Consider the following 25,683-nt stretch of genomic DNA (forward strand, 5'->3'; position numbering starts at 1 on the left):
GGGGTTCGTGCTAAAAGTAGTGAATGAGTACAAGTATCTTGGGGTGTGGATAAATAACAGTGCTGAGTATCTGACACAGCATGAAAAATATGTAATGAATAAAGCTAGTAGGAATGCAGCTGTCATGAAAAATAGGGCACTGTGGAATTGTAACAGATATGAAGTAGTAAGAGGGATCTGGAAAGGGGTGATGGTCCCTAGCCTGACCTTCGGTAATGCGGTCCTGTGTATGAGGCCAGATGTTCAAGCAAGGCTAGAAATTAAACAACGGGGAGTAGGGAGGTTAGCTTTGGGAGCACATGGCAATACACCAAATCAAGGGGTACAGGGTGATATGGGATGGGCGTCTTTCGAGAGCAGAGAGGCTAGCAGTAAGATAGCATTTGAGGAACGATTGAGAAAAATGGAGGAAAAGCAGTGGGCTAGTAAAGTTTTCAGATACCTGTATATAAAGAATGTTGACACGAAATGGAGAAAGCGAACATAGAGAAAGCGAACTAGAAAATTGACAAGCAAATATCTGGACAGCAGCAAGGGGGCAAATCAGCAATTACCGGTTAAGAAAAAGGTTAAAGAAACAGAGAGCTCTGTGGAAAACAGGGATGCTGACGAAATCGGCACTGGGAACATACCGGACCTTTAAACAGGAAATTGTCAAAGAAAATATCTATGATAATTGTAGGGGAAGCTCTTTGTTGTTTGAGGCCAGGACTGGAGTTTTGCGGACTAAGACGTATAGAGTCAGGTACCATGAGATAGACATTTTGTGCATTGCGTGCGGAGAGGAGGAGGAAACGGCTGAACACTTGACACTTTTCTGTAAAGGGCTTCACCCTACAGTGGAAAGCAGCGGGGCTGACTTACCCGACGCATTGGGGTTTAGGGATAGTGAAGGGAAGTGGATTTTAAGAGGTTAGAAGTAACCAAGCGAAGGTTATGCGATTCGTGGCTAAAAGCAAGACAATAGTAAAATTTCACAAGACATGGCTAGGTGGCTTAAGCCACCGCCCGATTTAAAGGGTTCAGCCGTATCCGTCCGTCCGTCCGTCCGTCCGTCCGTCCGTCCGTCCGTCCGTCCGTCCGTCCGTCCGTCCGTCCATCCATCCATCCATCCATCCATCCATCCATCCATCCATCCATCCATCCATCGATCCATCTATCCAATTTCGGCTTCAATGGCTAGGAGACTACTGCCTCACACGGGCCCGCCGACTTTCCTGGAACGTGAGTGGCCATCCGAGAAGGCGGCGACGGAGGTGGGGACGGCGGCCCTAGCCGGCACCTTGCATCTCTCGACCATCATGCTCACGACGGACCCGTAACCGGCGTCTTTCCTTTCTACTAATAAAGTTACATTATTACTCGAAGCCGGTTATGTTAACTAAAAAGTAAACACGTGTATGCGCAGCATGATGGACGTTGTTGCAACAACCGCTTCGCATGCAAGTCGGCGCGCGCACACCTCAGTCGTGTTCAGTAAAAGAACACACGTGCGTTTCGCTTAGCTGCCGCGAGGTTGCATCGAGGCTGATTCATGGAAACACTTCGCTGCGATGTGCTGTTTGAATATTCTTCACGCGGTTCGGGATGTTGGCGGCCGTTGATATGGGCGCCACGCTGCTGGCTGCAATTTGGTGGCGACGCCAAGGCTAGCAGACGACCAGGCTCGCATCACAGAGCTGATTTACGAGGTAGCTATAAGGCGAAGTTCATTTCTGTCCTTGACATAACTCGGAGCTACTGGCAAATAGCGGTGAAAACAACTCACAATACACCGCATTTGCGACACCCAGAGGTCTATTTGCGTGGCGCGTGATGCCTTATGGACTGCGTAATTCGGCAGCCACCTTACAAAGAATAATGAATGGCGTCCTACAAAAGCACATTGGCTACGCATGCGCATACATCGATGACGTGGCTGTCTACTCCGAAACTTGGCAGGAACACTTAGACCATTTGGGTTGTGTGCTGGCGACTATCTTGAGCATTGGACTCATAGTTAATTAGACAAAATGCAGGTTTGCACAGCAAAGCGTCCGGTATTTGGGGCACGTAGTCGGGTCAGGCCTTCATTCACCGGACCCGGAACGAGTTCAGGCCATGGGACACCTTCAGCCACCGATTACCAAGAAAGCTGCGTAGCGCGCTAGGACTTTTTAACTATTACCGCGACTACGCCCCCTCGTATTCGGAGATAGTCCGCCCATTAACGGATCTCACCAACCGGCGGTTCCCGAATATAATCGCGTAGACAAAGGAAGCGGAACGGGCGTTTAACGCCGTCAAAGCCGCCTTGATCGAGTTGCCTGCTCACGGCTCCTGACCTCAACAAAGAGTTTGTATTGACAACAGACGCGTCGGAAAGAGCGGTCGGGGCATGTCTGGTACAGGAAATGAACGGGCAAGAAAAACCAATTGCCTTTTTGAGCAAGAAACTGACGCCGTAGCAGGCTAACTGGTCCGCCATAGAAAGAGAAGCTTACGCAGTCATATGGGCATTGGGGCGTCTGGATACATGGCTCTTCGGCGCGAGGATTAAGGTAAACACTGACCATAACCCCCTGACCTACTTAACAAGATAAGCTTCCTCGAGCGCCCGGTTGACCCGTTGGAGCCTGGCTCCCCAGAAGTACAACCTTAGGTTCGCTCATATAAAAGGCTCTCTCAATAAATGCGCCGACGCCCTATCCAGGTTGGACACCGACTCTGCCCCACACGTTCCACAGAGGTTCTAACTACGAACCGCTGCAAATGCGAGTGAGTACCAGCGATTCGCAAAAAAAAGAAAAAAGGGGGAGCAGAGAAGGGGAGCCGCCTGCGCTAGGTAGATGGGTCAGACGTCGCGGGGGCCAAGGAACGTACAGGACACCGTGGCCCAACCCGAGTGTGTGGGTGATTTTAATGCTGGACTTCTTATGTGATGAGTGTTTCGACTGTTATTTTGTTCGCAAAGAGAAAAATATGTAAATCTGGAAGTGTAGATGCCTGCAACAAGATATCCTTTTGAACATACTCTTTTCGGTATTGTAATAAGTAGGATGTGAAGTGCCCCTCCTTTGCTTTTTTTTTGTGCTGGTACGGCGTCGTCCAGTGGGGGCCGGGTGCCTTAGGCTTGTGCCCGTTCTGCATGATGTTGAAGGCCGGATCCTTTGTGCTATTGTGGGCTTCGGTATGTTGCGTGTATGGCAATCGTCCCCCCCCCCCAACATTCATGGTGGGGAGGTGTTAAGTTAGAAGCGCAAGGCGCCGATGGGTCGTTCCCCTTTCCCCCTCCCCCGCACCTGTTCCCAGGAGCGGTCATGCCCGGGGGAAATAGAGGAATGTACGTCGAGGAGTGACGCCCGCGCTTGGGGTGCCTCGATGCCAGCTACAGAACTAATCCTTTCGGCTCTGGCGCCGAGTCATCCCCTGCTGACCGGCAGGGGGGCCGACGACCTTGTCTTGCGGAAGACATTCCTTTGCTGTCAGCAGAGACGGCAAATCCGATGCATGGCACTCGACGGAATGGACATGCAGCGAGCTGCGTACGCGGAGTCACGCGCACTGCACGCTCCAGGAGGTGCGGGGTCCATTGGGCTCGGAAGAGGGAGCCCTGGGCCCCGCCCACTTGCACATACGGTGCCACTGCACTGCTGTTGGTTAAAATTGGGCGAAAGCTAATTTACCCGCTGGAAAGAATGACTGAGGACGAGCGCGCCGAGTCTCAAGCCAACACCCTCTAAAGAACTTAAGGCCTGCCAACACCACCTAGACGAACTTAAGGCCTCTGCGCTGAGAGCTGACGTCACAGCAACGTCACAAGGATGAGGCCGGTGTCGCGACGCGGCTCTGCTCCTCTAGAGCGGGCGCGCATCGAGGCACCCTAGCCGTGGAAGTCGCGACGGGGCGCGAGAAACCGGTCTGCCCCAAGCATGCCTTCCTTGAATTCCTAGACGGGAATCGGGAAGCCACTGCACGTGGCTCCGGCAGGAGCGGTCAGTCGCCTTTCGTGTCCGATGGTGTGTTCACGGCTTATTTGGCTGCCGTCTATTTCTTCTGAGCGCGAGTGCTGTGATGACGCTTCGACATTAACGCAAAAATGCCGAACAAATGTTGTGTGCCTCAGTGCCGAGGTTACTATAAAAAGGGACCAAAGGTTCATGTGTTTAAGTTCCCGCAAGATAAAGAGCTGCAGCAATCATGGATACGTGCCATTCCACGGAAAAACTTCGTCCTTTCTGAGCATTCCAGGGTAAGAGATGAATAATTTTTTCCATTCGTCCTCTTTTGTAGCTTTTAATTGTAGCACCGCCAAACTTGCAAAACGTTTTGGGTACCTTCTAAATGTGTATTTAATATTTGATCACGGGTTCTTATTTGTAGCAGGCTGTTACTTATATTAGACAAATATTTCTTTTTTAGGTCTGTGAGCATCACTTCACAGACGACGACATCGTGCGAGAGGCGTCATATGTCGACGATGCTACAGGTCGAGTGACGACAGCAGAGTCATCGCATCTGCGCCTTCGGTCAGGTGCAATTTCATCATTATTTCCAGGCTGCCCTAGTTACCTATCAAGCACAAAGACTTTAAGAGAGGAGCCAGAGGCGAAGCGAACACGCCTGGAAGCTGCTTCAATGCAGAGGAATTTCTGAGTCAATTCAGACATTTCGCAATGCCGAGGAAGCGGACAAAATCACCACCTTAAGGGACCTTGCTAGCGAAGACAGAAGCCATAAGTCACAGTTCTGGCATGTAATTGAGGCCAGTGAGCGTCTCATGTTGGTGCACATCATAGAGGACGAAGCTCCATGGAATAAATATTCAATTGTAATAAAATCAGACCTCAGTATCACATTGTTCTTTGTGATGAAGCCGCTCACAAGACTGGGCCCTAACTTGCCTATTCCGAGTGCAGCCACAAGCAAAAGAGAAATAATAGAACTCCTCCAAAACGTTGAGAATTGGGACAAGGGCTTAAATTCCAATTCTGGCGATGCAAACGAAGACATCGGCGACACTATTCGTCTGCTGCTGAACAAGTTTTCCACGACACCAGCCGACGACAAAGCCAAAGCAATAGAATTCCTGAGCGAGCAGCTGAACCTGCTTTTTTTGAAGAAGGAGCGGAGACGGTACTCCGTTGAATTCATGGTTTATTGCTGCATTCTTTTTACGGTATCACCGCACGCATATAAATACATCCGCAGCTATGGATATGTCACCCTGCCCCACCCTATGACCATTCGGTCGATATGTTCGTCATTTGGTATGAACCCAAGACTGGAACATCATGGTCCGACGTTCCTGAATTATGTTACAAAGAGGATCTCGGAACTCGATTATCGCCAGCGCTTCGTTACCTTGATGGTCGATGAAGTCCATATTAAACCTTATTTTGATTACAAATGGGCCAATATAACTGGTGCAGCACTGAATTCATCGGAAGTCGCTACCAGCGCTTTCATCTTCATGATACAGAGCGTCGCATGCCCTTTCAAGGAAGTGGCCCACATTGTGCCAGTGCACAAAGCCGATGGGGAGTTTCTGCACAATTTACTGAAAGATGTGATATGTGGGCTAGAAAACATTGGCTACAGAGTTTTATGTGTAGTCAGTGACAATCATTCTGTGTACAGAAAGGCAATGTCTCAGTTTACAACGCCGCCAACAAATGCAATTTTATATCCGCACCCCTCTGACCCATCGAGACCTCTCTTTTTTGTAATTGATCCAGTGCATACACTCAAATGCATCCGAAATAATTGGCTCAACCAAAAAAGCGACCAACTATGCTTTTATTTTCCTGACTTCAATGAAAATTCCAACCAGCCTCCACGCATGCGCACAGCATCGTTTGCTACAATCAGAGAAGCTTACAAGCTGGAGAGTGATCAGCTTTTGAGGTACGGTTACTCGCTCTCTAGAAAAGCCTTGTACCCGTCTAGCCTTGAGCGGCAGAATGTGAAGTTCGCCTTGCAGATTTTTAATGACTCCCTGCCACCAGCGCTTCGTGCTCTTGGAGAAAAACACAGCTTACTCTTTCCTGAAGATACGGCGAGTTTCATTGAAGTTATAGCGAAGTGGTGGAAGGTTGTGATTGTTAAAACCCCATGGAAAGGAAAACGACTGAATGACCGAGTTCAAGAGCCAGTTTTTCCTTCGGAGAATGACATGAGGGTGGCTTTCCTCTACAAAATTTTGGACTGGCTTGATTCTTGGAAAGAGAAGAATCTGGACAACGGGGTGCTCGCAAAGGAAACCCATGCTTCTCTGCATCAAACAATCCATGCACTGGTTGAAGTCAGCAGGTATTGCTTCGATGAGCTGCAGCTTTCATACGTCCTGCTCGGCAAGTTCCAGACGGACAGCTTAGAGGACCGCTTCGGGAAATACAGGCAACTTGCTGGCTCCCAATATCATGTTTCTATTAGGCAAGTTTACGAGAGCGAAACTAAATTACGGCTGCAAAATACTTTGCCCACAATCGCAAGTGCTTGCGGAACGAATAGCTCCTTCGATGAGCAATGGGAAGATCTGCGAAAGCAGATAGAAACACCGCATCCTAACTGTAACGTTGTAGTTACGAGATATGCCTTGTCAAAAATACAAGACATTATCCCCGTCCTGGTGTACGTGGCAGGATATGCAGTCTACGCGACTCTTAAGAAATTAAACTGCATGAAATGTCGGGCAGCATTGACAGTCGGCAAGACTATCACTGTCTCTGCAGCTCAAAAGTACTATCACTTGGTGAAAGATATAGACAGAGGTGGCCTCATTTTCCCAGCGTTGTTTGCTGTAAATGCTGTAACCCACAACTATGTTGTTGTTGAACAAGTGTCCAAGAAAGCGGAGTTCTTAAGGAGCCCGAACCAGCGCCGTCTAGTCACCGAACTCACATTACAGCTGCTTGCATATCAAGAGTCATCAGATTTTGACACCTGCGAAGATGGGCACACAGTTGAGCTTCTGTTGAAGCATGTGTTGTGGAGCAGTACTAACATTCTGCTCAAAAACTTCTGCCGCAAGCTCAACGATGATGTAGCCGATGCAAATGCTAAGGCCAAGGAAAGAAAAGCTGCAACGCTTTCAAGGAAGTGAAAAGTTGTTTGTTTGTTGCTGGTGACTTTTAAATGTATATATTATTCCGCATCAAGAACAGTGTTACAATAATCGAAATGTAAATAAATGTTTTGTACCTGTAAATCTCTCCACTGATGTCTCAACTTGAGTAAAAACAATCTTTTGCAGCCAACTGTGCTGCCGCCTCATATCCTCGCGCAGTAAAAAAGAAACATGCATGCTCCTCGGAAAAACCGGTGAGGCCCCATCCCTGTGACGTCACTGGAGGAGCACTGAGGCCTTAAGTTCGTCTAGGTGGTGTTGGGCCTGCTGGCTCTTCCTTCCCCTCCTGAGCTACGTCATGCAAAAGAGGCCTACATAGAAGTTCCGTGCAGCACGTTTCGAAGCTACGAGCGATGTAGGGGTGTTGCAGATGAGGCCAGCAAGGTATACAATGGTTAACCTCACCTTTTTGGAGAAGTTGAAGTAGGAGACGGCGGCACCGACAATGAGATCGGTTCCGCAAACACGTGACACTCCTTTGATTGCCTCCGGGAAAGCGAAGTCGGGGCACTTCGCGACATGCTTCCGAACGCACTTTTTTTTCTGTACGCTGACGGTGCATGCAGAGTCTACGCCTTGTACCGCGCTTGCGGTTGTGTGTCCGTCGAGGTGATGTGCAAGTTCCTTCATTGGAGCGGAATGTGGATTACCCTCCTGCCAGGATATGCCTAACATGTGCCTCGTGCCCAATTGCCGGATTAATTGCAAATCGGGGCCCAAAGACAATGTTTTGAAATTTCCCCGGGGTGAAATTTCGTTGTGTCACAGCACTCCAAGGTAAGTTGTTTGGAACGTCTCCAAATAATAGTATCTTCTGAAAAGTAGCTGTATTATAGAAAAGTGTCTGTAAACCAGGAAGCATGACACAGTTGTAAGCAGCAAATCCAGAAGTTAAAGATATAGCTCTCTTACCTATTTACTGCTGCTATTTAAACAAAATTGAACTTCCCTCTAGATTTGCAAACTTCACTCGTGCGAGAGGCCTCCCACATCTACGAGCTTACAGAGAGCACCACAACTTCGCCGCTTTCGCACAGCCACAATCACGACAAAGTTTCCAGAAGGCCCGTCTGCAAGGAATGTCCTCGACTCGAAGCGAACGCGTGTTGAGTCTGCTGCTTTGAAAAAAAAAAGCGTTTGAAGAGTCTGCCGAAGTATTCCGAAAAGAACAGGAAGAGAATAAGATTCTAAAATTGACAGATTATGCAACCAGCAAGATACATTCCGGCATATTATCTAAGGAAATGAACGCCTTATTTACTGCACATATTGGAAACCAAGCTCCAGTCATCAAATATCCAGTTTCAGTAAAAGCTGACCTTATCATGACAGTTTACTTTGTAAAGACGCTGATAATGAAAATGGGCACCAATTTATCTATTCCATCTGCAGCAAAACAGCAAGAAATCGGCGGTGGAGCTACTTGTGAGCATTGAGAACAGCTGCGTCGACCCCAGTCGAAATCCCAAATCCGCAAACGAAGACATCTGCTTGCTATGCTGTAATTAAGTGGACGGAAGAAGTAAGTGTATATATTTGTCTTGAGAGCAAAATTATAATACGTGTCCCAAAAAAACTGCATCCGCAGCTGTGAAGCTAATCAAGTGTGCTGCATTTCTCTTTATAAATGTGCTCCATAAAATTGTAGGCACTGAAATAAGAAAGGTAAAGGTTTTAAAACAGGTAAATTTATTTAAAAGCATGTACAAAGATAAACGTTTACAGAGAAAGACGAGAACGCGACAGAGTTGATGATATTAGTAGCTATAAACAACCTTAACAAAGCCGGTTAATGGCTATTGCCCCTAAATAAATTCCTCGTAAAGTGCCTGCTCTTTATTCTAGCCTTTAGCAGAAGAAAAAGTGTGGATTGATCAACGGAAGGTTATTTCTGCGGCTATTTCCTCGTTGGCGTTCCATGGATGGATGGATGGATATGGCTGAAACCTTTAAATCGGGCGGTGGCTCAAGCCACCTAGCCATGTCTTGTGAAATTTTACTCCTGTCTTGCTTTTAGCCACCAATTAGATAACCTTCGCTTGGGTACTTCTAACCTCTTAAAATCCACTTTCCCTTCACTATCCCTAAACCCCAATGCGTTGGGTAAGTCAGCCCCGCTGCTTTCCACTGTAGGGTGCAGCCCTTTACAGAAAAGTATCAAGTGTTCAGCCGTTTCCTCCTTCTCTCCGCACGCAATGCACAAAGTGTCTATCTCGTGGTACCTGACTCTATACGTCTTAGTCCGCAAAACTCCAGTCCTGGCCTCAAACAACAAAGAGCTTCCCGTACAAATGTCATAGATATTTTCTTAGGCAATTTCCTGCTTAAAGGTCCGGTATGTTCCCAGTGGCGATTTCGCCAGCATCCCTGTTTTCTACAGTGCTCTCTGTTTCTTTAACCTTTTTCTTAGCCGATAATTGCTGATCTGCCCCCTTAATGCTGTCCAGATATTTCTTTGTCAATTTTCTAGTTCGCTTTCTCCATTTCGTGTCAACATTCTTTATATACAGGTATCTGAAAACTTTACTAGCCCACTGCTTTTCCTCAATCTTTCTCAATCGTTCCTCAAATGCCATTTTACTGCTAGCCTCTCTGCTCTCGAAAGACGCCCATCCCATATCACCCTGTACCCCCTGATTTGGTGTATTGCCATGTGCTCCCAAAGCTAACCTCCCTACTACCCGTTGTTTAATTTCTAGCCTTGCTTGAACATCTGGCCTCATACACAGGACCGCATTACCGAAGGTCAGGCTAGGGACCATCACCCCTTTCCAGATCCGTCTTACCACCTCATACCTATTGTAATTCCACAGTGCCCTATTTTTCATGACAGCTGCATTCCTACTAATGAAAACCCCTCTCGCAGCGCCGCCTCTCCTCCCCAGCTGCCCTCCTCTTCCTCGTTTCTTCCTTCTCCTCTATTTTCTTTCCTCCTCCTCTGCTCAGCTGACCTTGCAATAAATCGACCACCTTGGTAAAATAGACTCCCGAATGAACAGGCACTTGGAAAAAATATAGCTCTCTAACGGAGAGTGGAACAAAGAATCTAAAGGAACGATTCAATAGAGATTTTCCTTAAGTTTGGAGAGATAATACTGGGAGGCATTGTGCAAGGATTATACCCAGGTGAAATTTTTCTGCTGGTTTCCTGCTGGTTTTGATGGTTCCAGCAAGGTGCTTGCTGGTTTTCTGCTAGTCCCAGCAGGGTGCTTACTGGTTTTCTGCTGGTCCCAGCAGGCAACGTGCTGGCTGCGCTGGTTCCAGCAGGGTACTCACTGGTTTCCTAATGGGATGCTGCTGGAACCAGCAGGTAACCTGCTGGCTGTGCTGGTTCCAGCAGGGTGCTCACTGGTTTCCTCATGGGATGCTGCTGGAACCAGCAGGTAACGTGCTGGTTTTATGTTCGGACTCTAATGGTCCAATTTGACGGCTTACTGGTTTTGAACTGGCTGTTGGCCACAGCAGGAAATAAACTGGTTTGAATTTTTCATGGGAAAAAAAACAGCGCAAGGATGATGGCACAAGAAGGAATTTCAGCACACTTTGGAAGTGCACGTCTTATGTCCTCGTCTTATTTTCAGTTTTTTTTAAATTATATAAGCAATAAATTAACTAGTCCAACTATTCACTCTTGGAATTTGGATCTGCTGTTTGTAGCTAAGAGCCTACTGCTTTAGAACTCTGTATACTGGTCCCTTCAGGAAAGGATGTGGCATAGTGAAATACAACTCAAGAACAAAGTTTGGAAATGCCTATACTGCACACATCCATGCATAAAAAAGTATTGCCTCCAGAGGCCAAACTGAAGCTGAGTGTAAATAATGTGAAATGTCAAACATTGCACGCAAGTCACATTCACGGAATTTATTGTTGATTCGAGAAGCACTCAAAAATTGACTGCAGAAATTTTATGCACACTGAAAATGTCATTGCTAATTTCCTCTAAAAAAGTATCGATACACTATACAATCTATACATGTCTATACAATGACAAATACAAAAAGCGCTGATGTAATTGATACATTATACAATCTATACATGTCTATACAATGACAAATACAAAAAGCCCATTGATGTATATAACTATCATAACAAAAGAACTGAGCATGCAGAAACAAGGCACAAAGAGACAAACACTTGGTCCTAAAGTAGCAACTCTACAGAGTGGCAACAGTGTCTTACTAGTGACCCTTGGAACATCTGGCTGTTGGCTATATACAGTAGGTTTGTGAGCGGCTAGAAGATTGAAAAATGATGACTTTTAGCAACTTGAGGTTAAGAAAATTATTCCTAAAAAGGCAGCGTTTGAAAATAATCGCACAAGTAAATTATACAGCACCAGAGTGAAAAGGCAAGTGCTATTCCATGACCAGAATTTACGAGACATCACAGGAGAGGCATTTATGGTAACGAGACCTACACACAACTTGTGCTGCATTAATAGCTGTGCTCAGCTGAAACCAATACATGAAAATAAAATTGAATTTTCAAAACACTGTTGGTATGACATCATATAATGTGAACACAGCAAAACAAGAATTAAGTAGAAAAAAAATCGTAGAATACAGTTCCAGGTTAATTTCGACCGTCTAGAGTGAACACCCACGAACGAAAATGCAAAAAATGCACAGCCGTTTCCGCATTTTTCTTCCACCAAAATGAGGGCCTGTTATGACGAGGATTCAATCCAATGCACAGTGGCTCAGTGTTTAGATCACTCAACTGCTGAGCCCGAGACACAGGTTCGATGGAGGTTAACCGCAAGAACGGATGTACTGCATATTGTCACGGACGCCGGTAGGACGTTCGGGCCTAGCACCGAGCAGAAGAGGACGAAGTCCGGCGCGCGACAAAGGCCGAAGACAGACCGCACGGGGGAGCCGGTAGCGTGATGGCTAAACTAAGTGCGGCATTGCCCCTCCCCTCTGGAAAGGCATCGACACGATGCCTGACAGTGAGGGGGAGCCACGTGTTGGTGTTAACAGAATCCCAGGCACCGAACGTGGTGAGAGTTGTCCTAGCGGGCATGGTATGGCTTGAGTCTTGCGACGTGCACAATTTCGGATGTCGGCGGGTGTCTGGAAGAACGAACACTCCCTTGAGGGCGCACTTCATACGTAACGTCGCTGAGTTGGCGGAGTACCTCGTAGGGGCCGAAGTAACGGCGCAAAAGCTTCTCGGAGCGACCGCACAGACGGATGGGGCTCCAAACCCACACTTGATCGCCAGGCTGGAAAATGACTTCGCGGTGACGGAGGTTATAGCGGTGAGCATCGACTTCTTGCCGCATGCAGGTTCGTTGCCGAGCCAGCCGGCGGGCAGCCTCTGCATGGCGAACGAATGCATCAGCGTCGGCAACGGATGGGCGGGCAATATCGGGCAACAACATCGTGTCCAACATAGTCACGACTTCACGACCGTGTACCAAACGAAATGGCGTGAACCCCGTCGTCTCTTGAAGGGCAGTATTGTAGGCAAACGTGACGTACGGAAGGATTTCGTCCCAGTTCTTATGGTCGTCGTCGACGTACATAGAAATCATATCAGCGATAGTCTTATTGAGGCGCTCGGTTAGGCCGTTGGTTTGAGGATGGTAAGCTGAGGTCTTACGATGACTTGTGCCACTGAGCCGCATAACTTCCTGAGTAAGCGTGGACGCGAACGCTGCGCCTCGGTCAGTTAAAACAACATAAGGGGCGCCATGGCGGCGGACTATGCTGATGATGAAAAAGTCAGCAATTTCAGCAGCAGTGGCGCGGGGAAGGGCTTTCGTCTCACAATACCGGGTGAGGTAGTCGGTGGCAACCACAATATACCGGTTACCCAATGATGACGTGGGAAATGGGCCCAGTAAGTCCATGCCGACTTGGTGGAAAGGAATTCTCGGCGGAGCAATGGGTTGGAGCAAGCCAGCCGGCTTGAAAGGTGGTTTCTTCCGGCGTTGACACTCGCGGCAAGTACGTACATAACGCTTGACAGTCGCAGAAAGCCTGGGCCAGTAATAACGGTGACGAACTCGTGCCATCGTTCGAGAAAACCCGAGGTGGCCGGAAGGAAGCTCGTCGTGGCATGCCTGCAAAACGTCAGTGCGGAGCGCCGTTGGAACCACGAGCAGGTAACCAGAGTCCGTCGGGGCGTAATTTCGTTTGTAGAGGACGCCATCTCGCAAGCAAAACGACGACAAGCCACGCGCGAAGACGAGGCGGTAACGAGGCGGTACCCTCAAGATAATCGATGAGTGGCCGCAATTCCGTGTCGTCCCTCTGGTGTTGAGCGAGGTCGGACGTAGTCAGAGCACCAATAAAGAGGGGGTCATCTTCGAGGTCATCAGCGCTGGACGGGATAGGAGCATGGGACAAGCAGTCTGCATCGCTGTGTTTGTTGACCGACTTGTAGACAACTGTTACATCAAATTCTTGCAAGCGAAGGCTCCAACGAGCTAGCCGGCCCGAGGGGTCTTTAAGATTCGCGAGCCAGCACAGTGAGTGGTGGTCACTCACGACCCGAAACGGGCGACCATACAAGTAGGGCCGGAACTTCGTTATCGCCCACACAACAGCTAGGCACTCCTTTCCAGTGGTTGAGTAATTGGCCTCGGACCGAGACAGCGTGCGGCTGCCGTAAGCAATCACACGCTCAACACCATCTTGCCACTGGACGAGGACTGCACCGAGGCCAATGTTGCTGGCATCGGTGTGAAGTTCTGTATCCGCCTACTCGTCAAAATGGACAAGAATGGGTGTTGTTTGTAGGCGTTTGCGGAGCTTTTCGAAGGCGTCCTGCTGTTTCTGTGCCCAGACGAAAGGCTGATCGTCTTTTGTCAGCCGTGTGAGAGGCTCAGCCAGCCTGGAGAAGTCTTGCACGAAGCGTCGGTAATAAGCGCAGAGGCCAAGAAACCGGCGCACAGCTCGCTTATCAGTGGGAGTCGGGAACGCAGCTACAGCAGCCGTCTTGTCGGGGTCGGGGCTGACACCCTCAGGTGTCACAACATGGCCCAAAAACTAAAGCCGTTGGTACGCGAAGTGGCATTTTTCGGGTTTTAGAGATAGACCGGCTGATCGGATGGCCGTCAATACTGCACTCAAGCGTTTGAGATGTTCTTCGTAGGTCGCAGCGAAAATAACCACATCATCATGATAGACGAGACACGACTGCCATTTGAGGCCAACCAGGACAGTGTCCATCATTCTTTGAAAGGTGGCAGGAGCGGTACACAGGCCAAAGGGGAGCACCTTGAACACGTACAAACCGTCAGGCGTTATGAACGCGGTCTTTTCACGGTCACGTTCATCGACTTCGATCTGCCAGTACCCACTGCGTAGATCAAGAGAGGAAAAGTATCGGGCATGACGCAGGCGATCGAACGAGTCATCAATTCGGAGCAACGGATAAACGTCCTTTTTAGTAATCTTGTTGAGGCGACGATAGTCGACGCAGAATCGGAGAGTGCCATCCTTCTTGGCGACCAGCACAACGGGCGAAGCCCACGGGCTTGTTGACGGCTGGATAACCTCGTCGCGGAGCATTTCCTTAACCTGCCTCCGAATCACCTCCCGTTCTTTCGCAGACACTCGATAGGGGTGGTGTTGTATAGGCCTCTCGCCTTCATCCACTACAATGCGGTGTTTAGCGACCGATGTTTGTCGAACTTTAGAAGTGGTCGCAAAGCAGTCACGAAAAGAGTCGAGGATCATGTGGAGGCGGTGTTTCTGATCGGCGGTTAGGTCGGGGTTCACGTCAGTCATAACGGGGGCGTCAGACGTCGATGCATGGGTATCGTTGAGGGAGCAGGCGCAGTGGGAGACTGAGTCACTAATTTCATCGAAATAGGCTATGGCGGTTGCTTGCGGCAAGTGGCGGTATTCGGCGCTAAAGTTCGTAACAAAAAGCTGCGTTACGCAGTCCGCGGAGGGAAGTAACACCCCGCGCAACGCAGACTTGTTGACTCAGCAGTAGCGACAGGTTACCTTCCGCAACCCCGTGAGGAGTGCGTGGGTTGGAGCATTCCACCGTAATAAACAAACTGGAGCGTGATGGTAGCGTGACATTGTCATCAAACACACGAAAAACAGGCCTGTCGGGCTCGCTGCTGTCGGCTATGGCACAATGAGGTGAGAACGTCACGACAAGTTCGCGGAGGTTGATTATCGCACCGTGTTCCCGAAGAAAATCTAACCCGAGGATGAGGTCCTTCGAGCAATGAGCCAACACAGCGAAGCAGGCAGTGAAGGTGACACCACGAATCTCCATTCTAGCGGTGCAGACACCAAGCGGTGTCACCAGATGGCCTCCAGCTGTCCGGATGTGTGTTCCAGGCCAAGGTGTCAGTACTTTCCTCAGGACAAGCGTCAGACCACGACTCATGACGGAGAAATCGGCGCCGGTATCTACGAGAGCAGTCACGCGGCGGCCATCAACGATGACCGAGATTTCAGCCGAAGCTTGGTCACCGTCAGAAAAACGCTGTGTGAGGGAGGTCGGACTAGGGGATCGTTCTCGCGGTCGGGTTGGGGCGTCAAGCGGAGGCGTCTCCGTTCGTCGAAAAGTCGTCGGACTTAAGGGTCGTTCAGATTGTCCAATTGAGGCGTCAAGCGAAGAAGGCGTCTCCGGGCGTCGAAAGGTCGTCGCGGCGTGGGGTCGGAGGTCGGGTCGCATGCTAACGTCGGTGAGCGGAGGATGTTCGTCATTATGTCCGGTGACGGCGGCCCTAGCTCCGGGGGTCGCCGACCTCAGTTTTCCCGGCGCGGGCTGGAGGACTGCCGGACGTAGGACTGGCGAACTGGTGAAGAAAACCGTCGAGGCGACGGTGACCTGGACTGACGTTGGGCTGTGGGTACAGGTGGGACGTTGGCCGCTAGGTACTGATCGATCTCGCGGGGTCGTTCACCATAGCGCGGCAGGGGTGCGTCGGGCGAAAAGCCGCGCAGGCCAATCCGGCGGTACGGGCAGTGACGACGGATGTGGCCTGTTTCGCAGCAATGGAAGCACAGGGGCCTGTTGTTCGGCGTTCGCCACATGTTTGCCTTCGTGACGGGTGGGCGGTCGTCTGTCAGCGCTGTCGTATGCGGGAATCGGTGGGACGGCGCGGTAGGGGCAGGAGAGTAGAATGCCGGCGGTGGTGGCGCAGGACTTCGCAATGTCTCGCTGTATGTCATCACATAGGGCGCTGGCGGTGGCGGAGTGGGCTGCACCGTGCGGCGTATCTCGTCACGGACAGCCTCCGAGATGGCGGTGACACTAGGAGGCTGCTCCACAGAGCGAAGCTTCTGCAGCTCTTCGTGAACGATGCTCCTGATGAGCTCTCGGAGGGAGGTGTTCTCATCCCCGGGCCTCGGCATGTGGCACTCCACAGCAGTGATGTTTGAGGAACGGCCGTAGTGCGCAAACCGCTGCTGCAAACCGCTCCATGCCTGCCGCCTCCTTTGCAAAATCGGCGACTGTAGCCGGAGGATCGCGCACGAGCCCAGCGAACAATTTGCTCCTTGACGCCCCGCATCAAATGGCGCACCTTCTTGGCTTCCGACATCGAAGGATCAGCGCGGTTGAAAAGCCGGGTCATGTCCTCCACGAACATCGCCACACTCTCGTTTGGCTGCTGCGCTCTCGATTGCAGGGCCAATTCAGCACGCTCCCTCCGCTCGTTGCTGCTGAACGTATCCAGCAACTGGCGCCGGAAGTCTTGCCAGGTGTGGATGGCGGACTCGTGGTTTTCGAACCACGTCTTGGCGGCGTCCTGGAGGGCAAAGTAGACGTTCCGAAGCTTGCGGTCCTCGTCCCACAGATTAAATTCAGAGACCCTGTCATACCCGTCCAACCAGTCCTCCACATCTTCAAACTTGTCACCATGAAACGGCGCGGGCGTCCGAGGCGAATGAAGAAGCAGCGGTGGCGAACTCACAGTTTGCTGGAAGGTCTGGCTGGCCACCGTAGAGGTCACCTTGCGGGCAGGCGCGGCGAGGGGATTGTACTCGGGAGCTAAGCCTTTCAAGCGGCGGCTTGACTTGTGGACAGGTGTCGTGTCCAGGGGGTGTGGCTGAGCGCTGGAGGTTCCTGGGACCTCTTCGTACATAGATCGTACCCAGCAGCTGCACCAAAAATGTCATGGACGCCGGTAGGACGTTCAATCCCTGGCAGAACAGTACTTGGCGAGCACACTGCGCAGAGCGTAGCCGGCCGGGCCTAGCACCGAGCAGAAGAGGACGAAGTCCGGCGCGCGACCAAGGTCAAAGACAGACCGCACGGGGGAGCCGGTAGCGTGATGGCTAAACTAAGTGCGGCAATATTGTCAATGGATGTTAAAGAGCCTCAGGTGGTGAAAATTAATGCAGAGTTCTCCACTAATGACGTCCATTATAGGCTATGTCGTGGGACATTAAAGCCGAAGCAAAACAATAATAGCAAAGTATTTTTGTCAAGATAAAAAGTTATATTAGTGAAAATAGCCACTGTGGTCACCAGCTGCATATCGTTAGAAGTGGATGCATTTCTGGCTGCTGTTAGAATAGACTTCAAATCATGTTCTGGGCTATGATCTTACAGAACACCTGCATATTGCAAGCTTAGTGTGATAAAGATGAAGCGTGGCAAGTGCGCTGCACGCACTCGCGTGCATGGGGGGAGAGAAGACGACGAAGTAGGAGAATACAGATCGGCTCGACCGTATGCTACGTGTACTGTTTCATTGCTAATTATCATTACTACGATACAACACTTAGGACCCACAAATCAACAGCAGTTGGTAGAAAACGTATTGCAAGCAATTTTTTGGGGGTGAATTAACCATTTCTGATGCAGAACAAACAGTGAAAGAAGAAATGAAAGTAAAACCCACAGTTCAAGTAGAAAACAGTTGCCTCACTGTCCTATTAGCAACTGCCAGAGAGCATTTCAATAACTCTCCATTGAACTCTATATAGTTGCATGGGGCAACACTGGTAGAAAGCTCCACTAGTTGTTGGGAATTAGCATCCTCAGATTTCATTATGTGCTCTGTACTGAATGCACTACGGGACAAGAATTTGTTTGAAAGTAGAAAAATCCTTATATTGCCTGTCATGTCCTTAAAGGAGACAATGTGCTTTATTTTCACGCAGGTACCCAAACATGTCTGTAAGGCTGTACTGTCTGTCTTGTTTGGCCTTGAGTATTGCTCACTGTGAAACACAAGACCTGGAGACACAATAACTCGGTCATGTTCCACAACAGGGCCACTTATGATGTTGCCAACTTGGTCTCGAACAAGGTGAAGCAGTTGGTCAGATGCAGCTCGGGGCCTGCTGAGAAGTAAAGCACCTTTACTATTTGGTAGGCCAGCTTTTGTCAAGAACTTCAGTGTACGAGGGCTAGCTAAAGCCTTCAGACTCCTAAAGTTGCTGGCCATCATGCGGCGCTCTACAATCTGCAGCGGGGCACCTTTTGCTGATGTGACTAGCTGCTTAAGTTGCCCAATGTTGGACTCAAATGCAAAGCAAGAGTGTGCCCAAAGTGGTCGTTGGTGCACAGCACTCCGAGGAATGTGCAACAGCTGATGCACTTTGAATGTCATCTGTTTTTCTCCGTAGAGGAACTGCATATCAACAACAAACTTTACAAGGCAGTCCGTGCTAACAGCTATGTCACTCAAGGTCACTATGTCCTGCAGAAGAAGGGCAATACCCTTCACAAGTAATGCAAAATGTTTAAGGTATTGCCGTGGAAGGATGCCTTGCAAACATGGCAATGCAAAATACATAAGCCACTGCTGCCACTCTGAGGCTTTCCAGTACATCCTCAGCAAAATTGAGCGCGGAAGACGTGGCACACAACGATGTGGCTTTATAGCACACAAACGCTCATCTATCGCTGCCACTGTTTCCGGTGCATTAATGTAGTGCTGCTCCCCTACATCAGAGAGCTAGTTCTCGGTTAACTGCCGCGACACACCCAGCAGCACACAATGCATATAATCTGGGGTAAAGCCCCAGATTATATTAAAGTGTGGAAGATTAATTAAACGTGTCAGGCCCTTTACACCCTGAACTGGTTGTCCAGTTCTAGCAACCTCGATAATCGTTGTCTTTGTGTCTTCAGCAGTCCTGTCAGGCACAACAGTATTCACAAGGTACTTGATGGTTCCTGTTTGGCATAGTAAGAAAAATGAAAACCACACAAATTTAGAACTTTATAAAGATTTCACATAATTCAGTGCTAAATTTTGGCACGTTTGTTTGCAACAGACTATTTCTAAGAATTCACTTCTACAATACATTTATAAAAACTCTCAATGTGCAATGATCTTGAAAAATGATATTGCTGCTCCAAATAAGGTACAATTTTGCCTCAGAGCTGAGAAGTGGCAAGGCCAAATACACTATATACTAAGGTAGGTGCTTAAAGAAAAGCCGAAAATCTGCCTCAACACATCTTATCAGAAAGCAGACACTGCATTCTCAGTTCTGTTATCTTCACTAACCGTCCACAGATGTCCCAGGGTTCAAACACCATCCACAGCCGTAGTAGCCATTGAACTGGGTCAAGTGCTGCATGGCCGCCAGCGCAGGTGCATCAGCACAGCAGCTGAAGCAGTATACTTGCATAAGCAAGCGCAACATTTTTTTTTCGTGCTAAAAAAAAATCACAAAATACCAAATTTGCAACGAATGCTATAGACTATTCCATGTGCTCTAACAACATCAAGGCACTCTAAGTACAAACTGAACATTTTATATAGTTTTCTAATTTGTTACCTTTGCTGTAATCCCGTATATGCACTCTGCCTTTAATCAACTGCAGTATGATTGAGCACATGTATTGGCTGGCAACAATATCAAACGCTGCAAAATAGCGTCATGAGTAGCACTGCATGAGAACTTCACATATTGCTCAGGTGCACTGGTGATGGCTTGAAATGGCAGGAAAAACAAGCTGCTCAACTTGTACCCTCATTATCTGCACTAAACTATTAATAGTTGTGCATGTCATTCATTCTCCATTGTATCTTTTTCTTCAAGTGCAGTGGATTCTATGCTGACTGAAGAAACCAGCTAGCCCAGCAACACACCCTTACAAGTTACAGTTAGTCTACACACTCCATCACAATACAAACCAGAATGGTCTGTAGCTCTGCTGTTCGAACAGTTTCTATTAACAGAAAAAAATTACCTTTGAGCGCACAGTTTCGTTGCCTGCCATCCATGTGATGCCGTTGGTTGACAAACTGTCCATTTGCTCCACAAATGTGTTTAATAGCAGAGTCATGCCCGGATGCTTCTGGCCATACCAGAGTGCAGATACAAGCACATTTTTCTGCCTAATGTGTGCTGGCAGTTCGTTCACAGTCATTTGAATTGGCCACACAGAAAATTTTGATGATTTGAAGACCGGGCTTCCGTCTGTATTAATAGTGATGGTAAGGTCATTTTTGGAAGCCAATTTGTGCCTAAGCTCTCTATATAGGGAGCCATCAATTATGTCTGACATCCCATTCTTGTCAACAGACACTCTGCTGTATGGACTCAAGTCTCTCATGAAGTGCACCAGCAATATCATGTCCAGAGAGTAAAGATGAAAGCAGCTTCACAATGGGCAGTGTTAAAAAAAAGTGTCCATCCTGCAGCATCTGCTGGCCGCTGTAGCGACGCCCGCACACAGAGCATGTTCCTCGCACTGCATTTCTCTCGGCAAGATCGCCAGTGGTCTCAACAAGCAGCTTCATACAGTTTCCACAGTAGAAGTGGAAACGGGCGGCTTTAATTTCGGCCCCGACACTCTTTTTGAAGCGATAATTTGTCGCTGGTATATCATGACGAGCAAGCACGTGCATTATTAGCCTTTGGAGGGCTTCGACTCCCTTCCACGGAAGGCCAAACTCCAAAACGAAGTTCACCGTTAATGCCAGCAAATCGTCCGCAGAAAAGCTACTGTCTTCTTGCGGCCCTTCTGGTAATTCTTGATCGATGGGAGGCACTGGCTCGCCACTTGAAGTTGACACCACTTCATCCGCCGATACAGCGTACAAGTAGCCTTCAGCCGTAGTCTCGGCATCCTCTACGGGTTGTGTCTGTGCTGGCAGCTGCGCCCGCTGCGCGTCACTATGTGGAGTTGGTATCGAAGCCTCCGCATGACCGGCAAAGACACTGCTGTGCGGTTGTGTAACGTTGGTGGCCTGCTGCGGTACACGTGATTCCTGCGCGCGCTGGGCTGATCGCTGAAGATAAGTTTTTGTTGAATATGGGATGGAGGAGGCGCTGCCAGGGTTGAGGTATTCCTTCCTACGGCCCATACTCTATCCAGTGATGTTCCAATCAAACGTTGGACTCACGATGCAAGCACTCACTACTCAAAAACATATGCGGCCAGGAACGCCAGCACGGTGACTCGAACTGCCGTTCAATGTTCGTCTTGGATTAGACTGGATGAAGTTGGATTGCAAGCTACCTAAGGGCACTCATTGTCCCACAACAGACGTATCAATTTCAAAACAAGTACTCGTTTGAGTAATGATTATGCGTTCAGTCTAATTAACTGACTCGCATTATTAATTATGTTGTATAAGAATGATTTACTTATGTTATTTTTTCGGAAATTTACCACAATCAGCCGTGACGCAAGGCCCGCTGGCCACTATGGGCTGTTATTGTGTTTTGAGGGCTCGGGAGTAGTGCGGTAGCGTGTTTGTTTCTGTGGTGCACGTCGTGCGTTTTTAAGGCTAAGTTTTCTTGCTTGTGCACTGTCGGGCACCATGTTTGCCGTTGTGCGTTTCCTTAGTGACCGCGACAATCGCCTGCACGTCATTCCCGTTGATGACATTGAGGACTTTGCACCAAAGAACGACAATGATTACGACAACCGCGCCGTATATTACGCCTATTGGCGGGATTCGGTTGACGATACGAACAGCGGGCTATACAACGCTCAAGTTTTGTTGCTGGCAGGTATGTAACGTTGTAGTGTTATAGTAATGTTATGTACTGATATGTTGCCAATCCATAAATTCTCGTTTCTTAAAGAGAGCGAAAACGACGCCCGCGACAAAATGCGGGCAAAGCGGGTAATAATCCCAAAGATTACAGTGCAAGAGAGCACAGATGACGAGGAGTCGCAAGCGAAAAAAAAAGGGCTGAAAAAAAAGGTTGGTACAACTAAACTTTTGTTGCTTTTATGAGACATGCCAACTTGCGATATTGCCACATTTAAATTGTTTTCCGACGCGTTCCTATTCTTTCAGAGGCAAAAAAACGACAAGGGGAATGCAAAAAAAGTTCTGTATGAAGAGATTTAAAAAAAAAAATCTTGAAGACTCACAAAAAAGTGCAGTCTCTGCAGAACGTAGGAGCCCAGGTAAGGGTGGTTGTCTTTCTCTAGATTTTGGGTTACAAAAGAAGTACTAACATCAAAACGTCCTAAACTTTACATAATGCAGTTTCATCCAAGGAAAAAGAGGTATGACAGCACGTCGTCAGACAGTGATGACCTGTGTGCCAGAACTGATTAACATGAGAAGGCAGAAGGAAGCCTGGAAAGGACGTGCCCAGGAGCTGCAGGAAAGCGAGCTCGAGAAGGAAAAAGAGTATTGGAAATCTCGCGCCCAGGAACTGCAGGACGACAACATATTTTTGAAAGCGCAAGTTGCAAGCCTGCAAAGGTGCCTTCAAAGCAAAATTTTTCAGCGTAAGAATGCTTTTTGTTCTCATGTATGATGTTTCAACATGACAGCTGATGTTCTTTTTGTAAACTTGTTCATTTTTTTTCTTCTGTACAGTCGAACAACAAGGCAAGGCGCACTACAGTCGAGGCATGACCACAGGTTTGTTTCCTGTTGGCACTTCATGTGATGCTTTGGAAACTATGCATGGGTTACATGACACATGCCATGATACAGCAGACTTTCCTCCCGCTTCATGAAGTCTGTTTTTTTTCCTTTTTTTGCCAAAACAACTGGCCCAGCAGTATGTGCTAAGCAAATGCTATGAGAGGTTTGGTTGTACCTGGTGCACTTGCTGGAGCAGTGCAAAGAGTGCTTCACGTCATTTATTTGTTTTGCAAAAGTGTAGCACAAATTAACAAATACAGCAGTTGTATTGCAGCAAGATGGCAGCATCTGTAAGTTAGAGAAGATACAACTGCCATGCTAATAAAATGACGGTTCTTTCTTGAAAACTTGAGGGGGATAGGTAAAAGCAAAGTTGGGGCCGAACTGTGGAAGTGAGTAGTCAAGCCACATAACTTTTCTCAACAAAGCTGTTTCTGGGTCTGGTTTATGGCAACACTTCGGTGTGATTTTCTGTCTGAAAGTTCAAAGATAGCAAACTATCAGGTCTGCACTTGACCATTTGTTTTGGAAGCAGGCAGTGCTACGGCGCGCTCTACCTGCTTGAACTGGCACTGCACGCTCGTGGCACTTTATGGAATGATTTCAGCGTGTACAGCCAAATTTAACAGGCTTGAGGTTTCAAGCAGCAAACTGACGTGGATGACACCTCTTCATAACATTTACTGTTACTCCCAACCCATTTTTGTTGCAGCACCTCCTGTGGCAGCTGCCGATGAAGACTTGGTTGGGCGTAAGTACTTTGGTTTTTCATGTAATTCCCTGCATTTAAAAACAGGAGGTACAGTTATTATCAGTATACCTTTTTTAACTTTAGAACCATTGGAGATCGACAACACGGCCCCCAGCAAATGCGCTCCCTGCGAGTAGTAGTTCTATTTTCATTGACGGTACATTTGTCTTCAATTCAAAAGCACAAGTTTTAAATGTTTCTGAATTTTGTGCAGTGCTGTGCTTATCTGCTGCTACAGAAGCAGAAGAGCGCACTAGCAGTCCGGGAGGAGAGCAGCAGCACTTCCTTACACCTCCAGGTAAGCAGTAGGCTCAGATATCACCACAAACATTATTAACTTTGTTTTGTGTATGACATGACATGGATTCTTATTTTTCTCTCTTGTAGCTCCAACTGGAGAATTCAGTTATAGGGAAGATGGTTCTGTGAGTAATACTATGCCAATAAGTTAAACATACTCAATGGATCTTAAATAATGCAGCTGACTCCAAAATCCTATTGTCTGCAGTATGTTTACCGTATTTTTATTTTACAAACGCAAGGGCTTTTCTAGGCATGCTCAAGTTTACAATTTCAATTCGTGCATGTTCGGCAAACATGAACACGTGCGTGACCTGAACGCATTTATCCTTTTTATGTGGGGCAATAGCAAGGAGCACATTATTATTCATGTGCTACATCCCAATAATGGCGTGAAATGTACATTGGCCAAACAGTTTCTTAGTTTGGCTGTACAGTTACCAGAAGCAACATGCAGTGGTTTTCATGTTTCATTGTTGCTTACAGTACAGTTATTATCCTCGGCATTTTCATTTCTTGAGTTCATGGCCATAAATTAATGCTGAGGGCAGCTGTTGTCATAGCGTCAGTCTTTTATTTATTTGAATGCTTTTTTTCTTCTTGTGACCTCAACCAAGCTGTAACTAAAATTCCTCCATTATTTTCCTCTTTTCACAGTTCCATTTGACAAAAGGCATCATAATAAGTGGTGCATGTGCTGAGAAAATATTTAAAAATAAAAAAACAACTTTGGTTGTTAAGGACACAGCACAGGCAATATGGGGAAATGATGTCCTTGTAACCAGGAGTGTGACGGGGACTGCTTGTTCCAAGAAGAGAGCGTTGGGGGAGCTGCCAAAGCAACCCCTGATGCCTGAGAAACTTCTTGTTGTTTCAGGTACAGCTGGCATGAATAATTTCTGTTGCCTGTACTGTTGCATGCCATAAGTTATCTTTTCGCAGCCTGGCAGCATGAACAAAAATGCAGTAGCAGGATTCATGTTTTTGGCATAGCATGTTGCCAAACTACCTCTGTCAATATATATTACGTGAGAACAGAGGTCCTTGTACTTAGTAATAATGGAATTATCAAAATTGTATATCGCTACACCCCAAGCCTCTGCATTCAGGTAAATTTGAATGGGGTGCATTACACTGGCTGCTGTGTTCCTACAGTATTCTGGCGCACATGAAACTGCACTGCTTCAGATGACATACAGGAAAGCTTGGCTTGGTGGTTTTTGTAAAGCTGACAAGCAATGTGCATTTCCGTCTAGTGTTGAAGCCTTTATGCCATAAATCTAATTCATGGCTGACTGCCAAGCTCCAGCTGCATAACTGGCAGTCGTAGTTGCTGCAACAACTGGTATTTGTTTTGTAATGCTGGAAAATGACTTGTCTCTTTTTAGAAACACTCAAGCACTGGGGCGCCCAGAAGTCTGTCAGCACCGAGGAAGCTGAGAAGACTTTAACAAGAACTCTAACTGAAAAAATTCAGGACCTCTTAAAGTCCAAGCTGCGCAAGCAGATCAAATTTTGAAAAACTTGATGGATGTTCTAATGTACAGACTGTTTCACACTTGGAAGGAAACTGGGAGTGTGTGGCCGCCGTGTTTCTCGAAGCGCTGCCACCGACAGCCGGCGTGATTGGGCGACACCAGGCACATGCGCAGAAAGAGCAGCTGGCTTCGTTCTTTGCGCATGCGCCCTTGCTGCTGATTGTCCCCGGCTGTCGGCAGCAGCTCTTCGCAAAGC

General features: G+C 48.1%; 1 protein-coding gene, 1 long non-coding RNA gene and 1 pseudogene across 3 annotated transcripts; 2 read left to right on the plus strand and 1 right to left on the minus strand.

Annotated features, from left to right (window-relative positions):
* The first annotated feature begins 4,078 nt into the window (after positions 1–4,078).
* Positions 4,079–7,084, plus strand: LOC144106435 (uncharacterized). The gene is given in 3 exon segments (XM_077639246.1): positions 4,079–4,231; positions 4,402–4,625; positions 4,627–7,084. Coding segments are annotated over 3 exon segments (2,835 nt in total).
* Positions 7,085–17,837: 10,753 nt separating this feature from the next.
* LOC144106581 (uncharacterized) lies at positions 17,838–21,561 on the minus strand (annotated as a pseudogene). Its single transcript, XR_013309050.1, has 3 exons — positions 20,236–21,561; positions 19,560–19,676; positions 17,838–19,222 (listed from the first exon to the last, which is right to left on the minus strand). The product of XR_013309050.1 is annotated as an uncharacterized LOC144106581 (transcript).
* A 1,705-nt stretch (positions 21,562–23,266) lies between these two features.
* Positions 23,267–25,524, plus strand: LOC144106582 (uncharacterized). Its single transcript, XR_013309051.1, has 3 exons — positions 23,267–23,947; positions 24,037–24,074; positions 24,607–25,524. It is a non-coding gene; the product is annotated as an uncharacterized LOC144106582 (long non-coding RNA).
* The last annotated feature ends 159 nt before the right edge of the window (positions 25,525–25,683 follow it).

Source organism: Amblyomma americanum, chromosome 10 (assembly GCF_052857255.1).
Source record: "Amblyomma americanum isolate KBUSLIRL-KWMA chromosome 10, ASM5285725v1, whole genome shotgun sequence".
Lineage (NCBI taxonomy): Eukaryota > Metazoa > Arthropoda > Arachnida > Ixodida > Ixodidae > Amblyomma > Amblyomma americanum.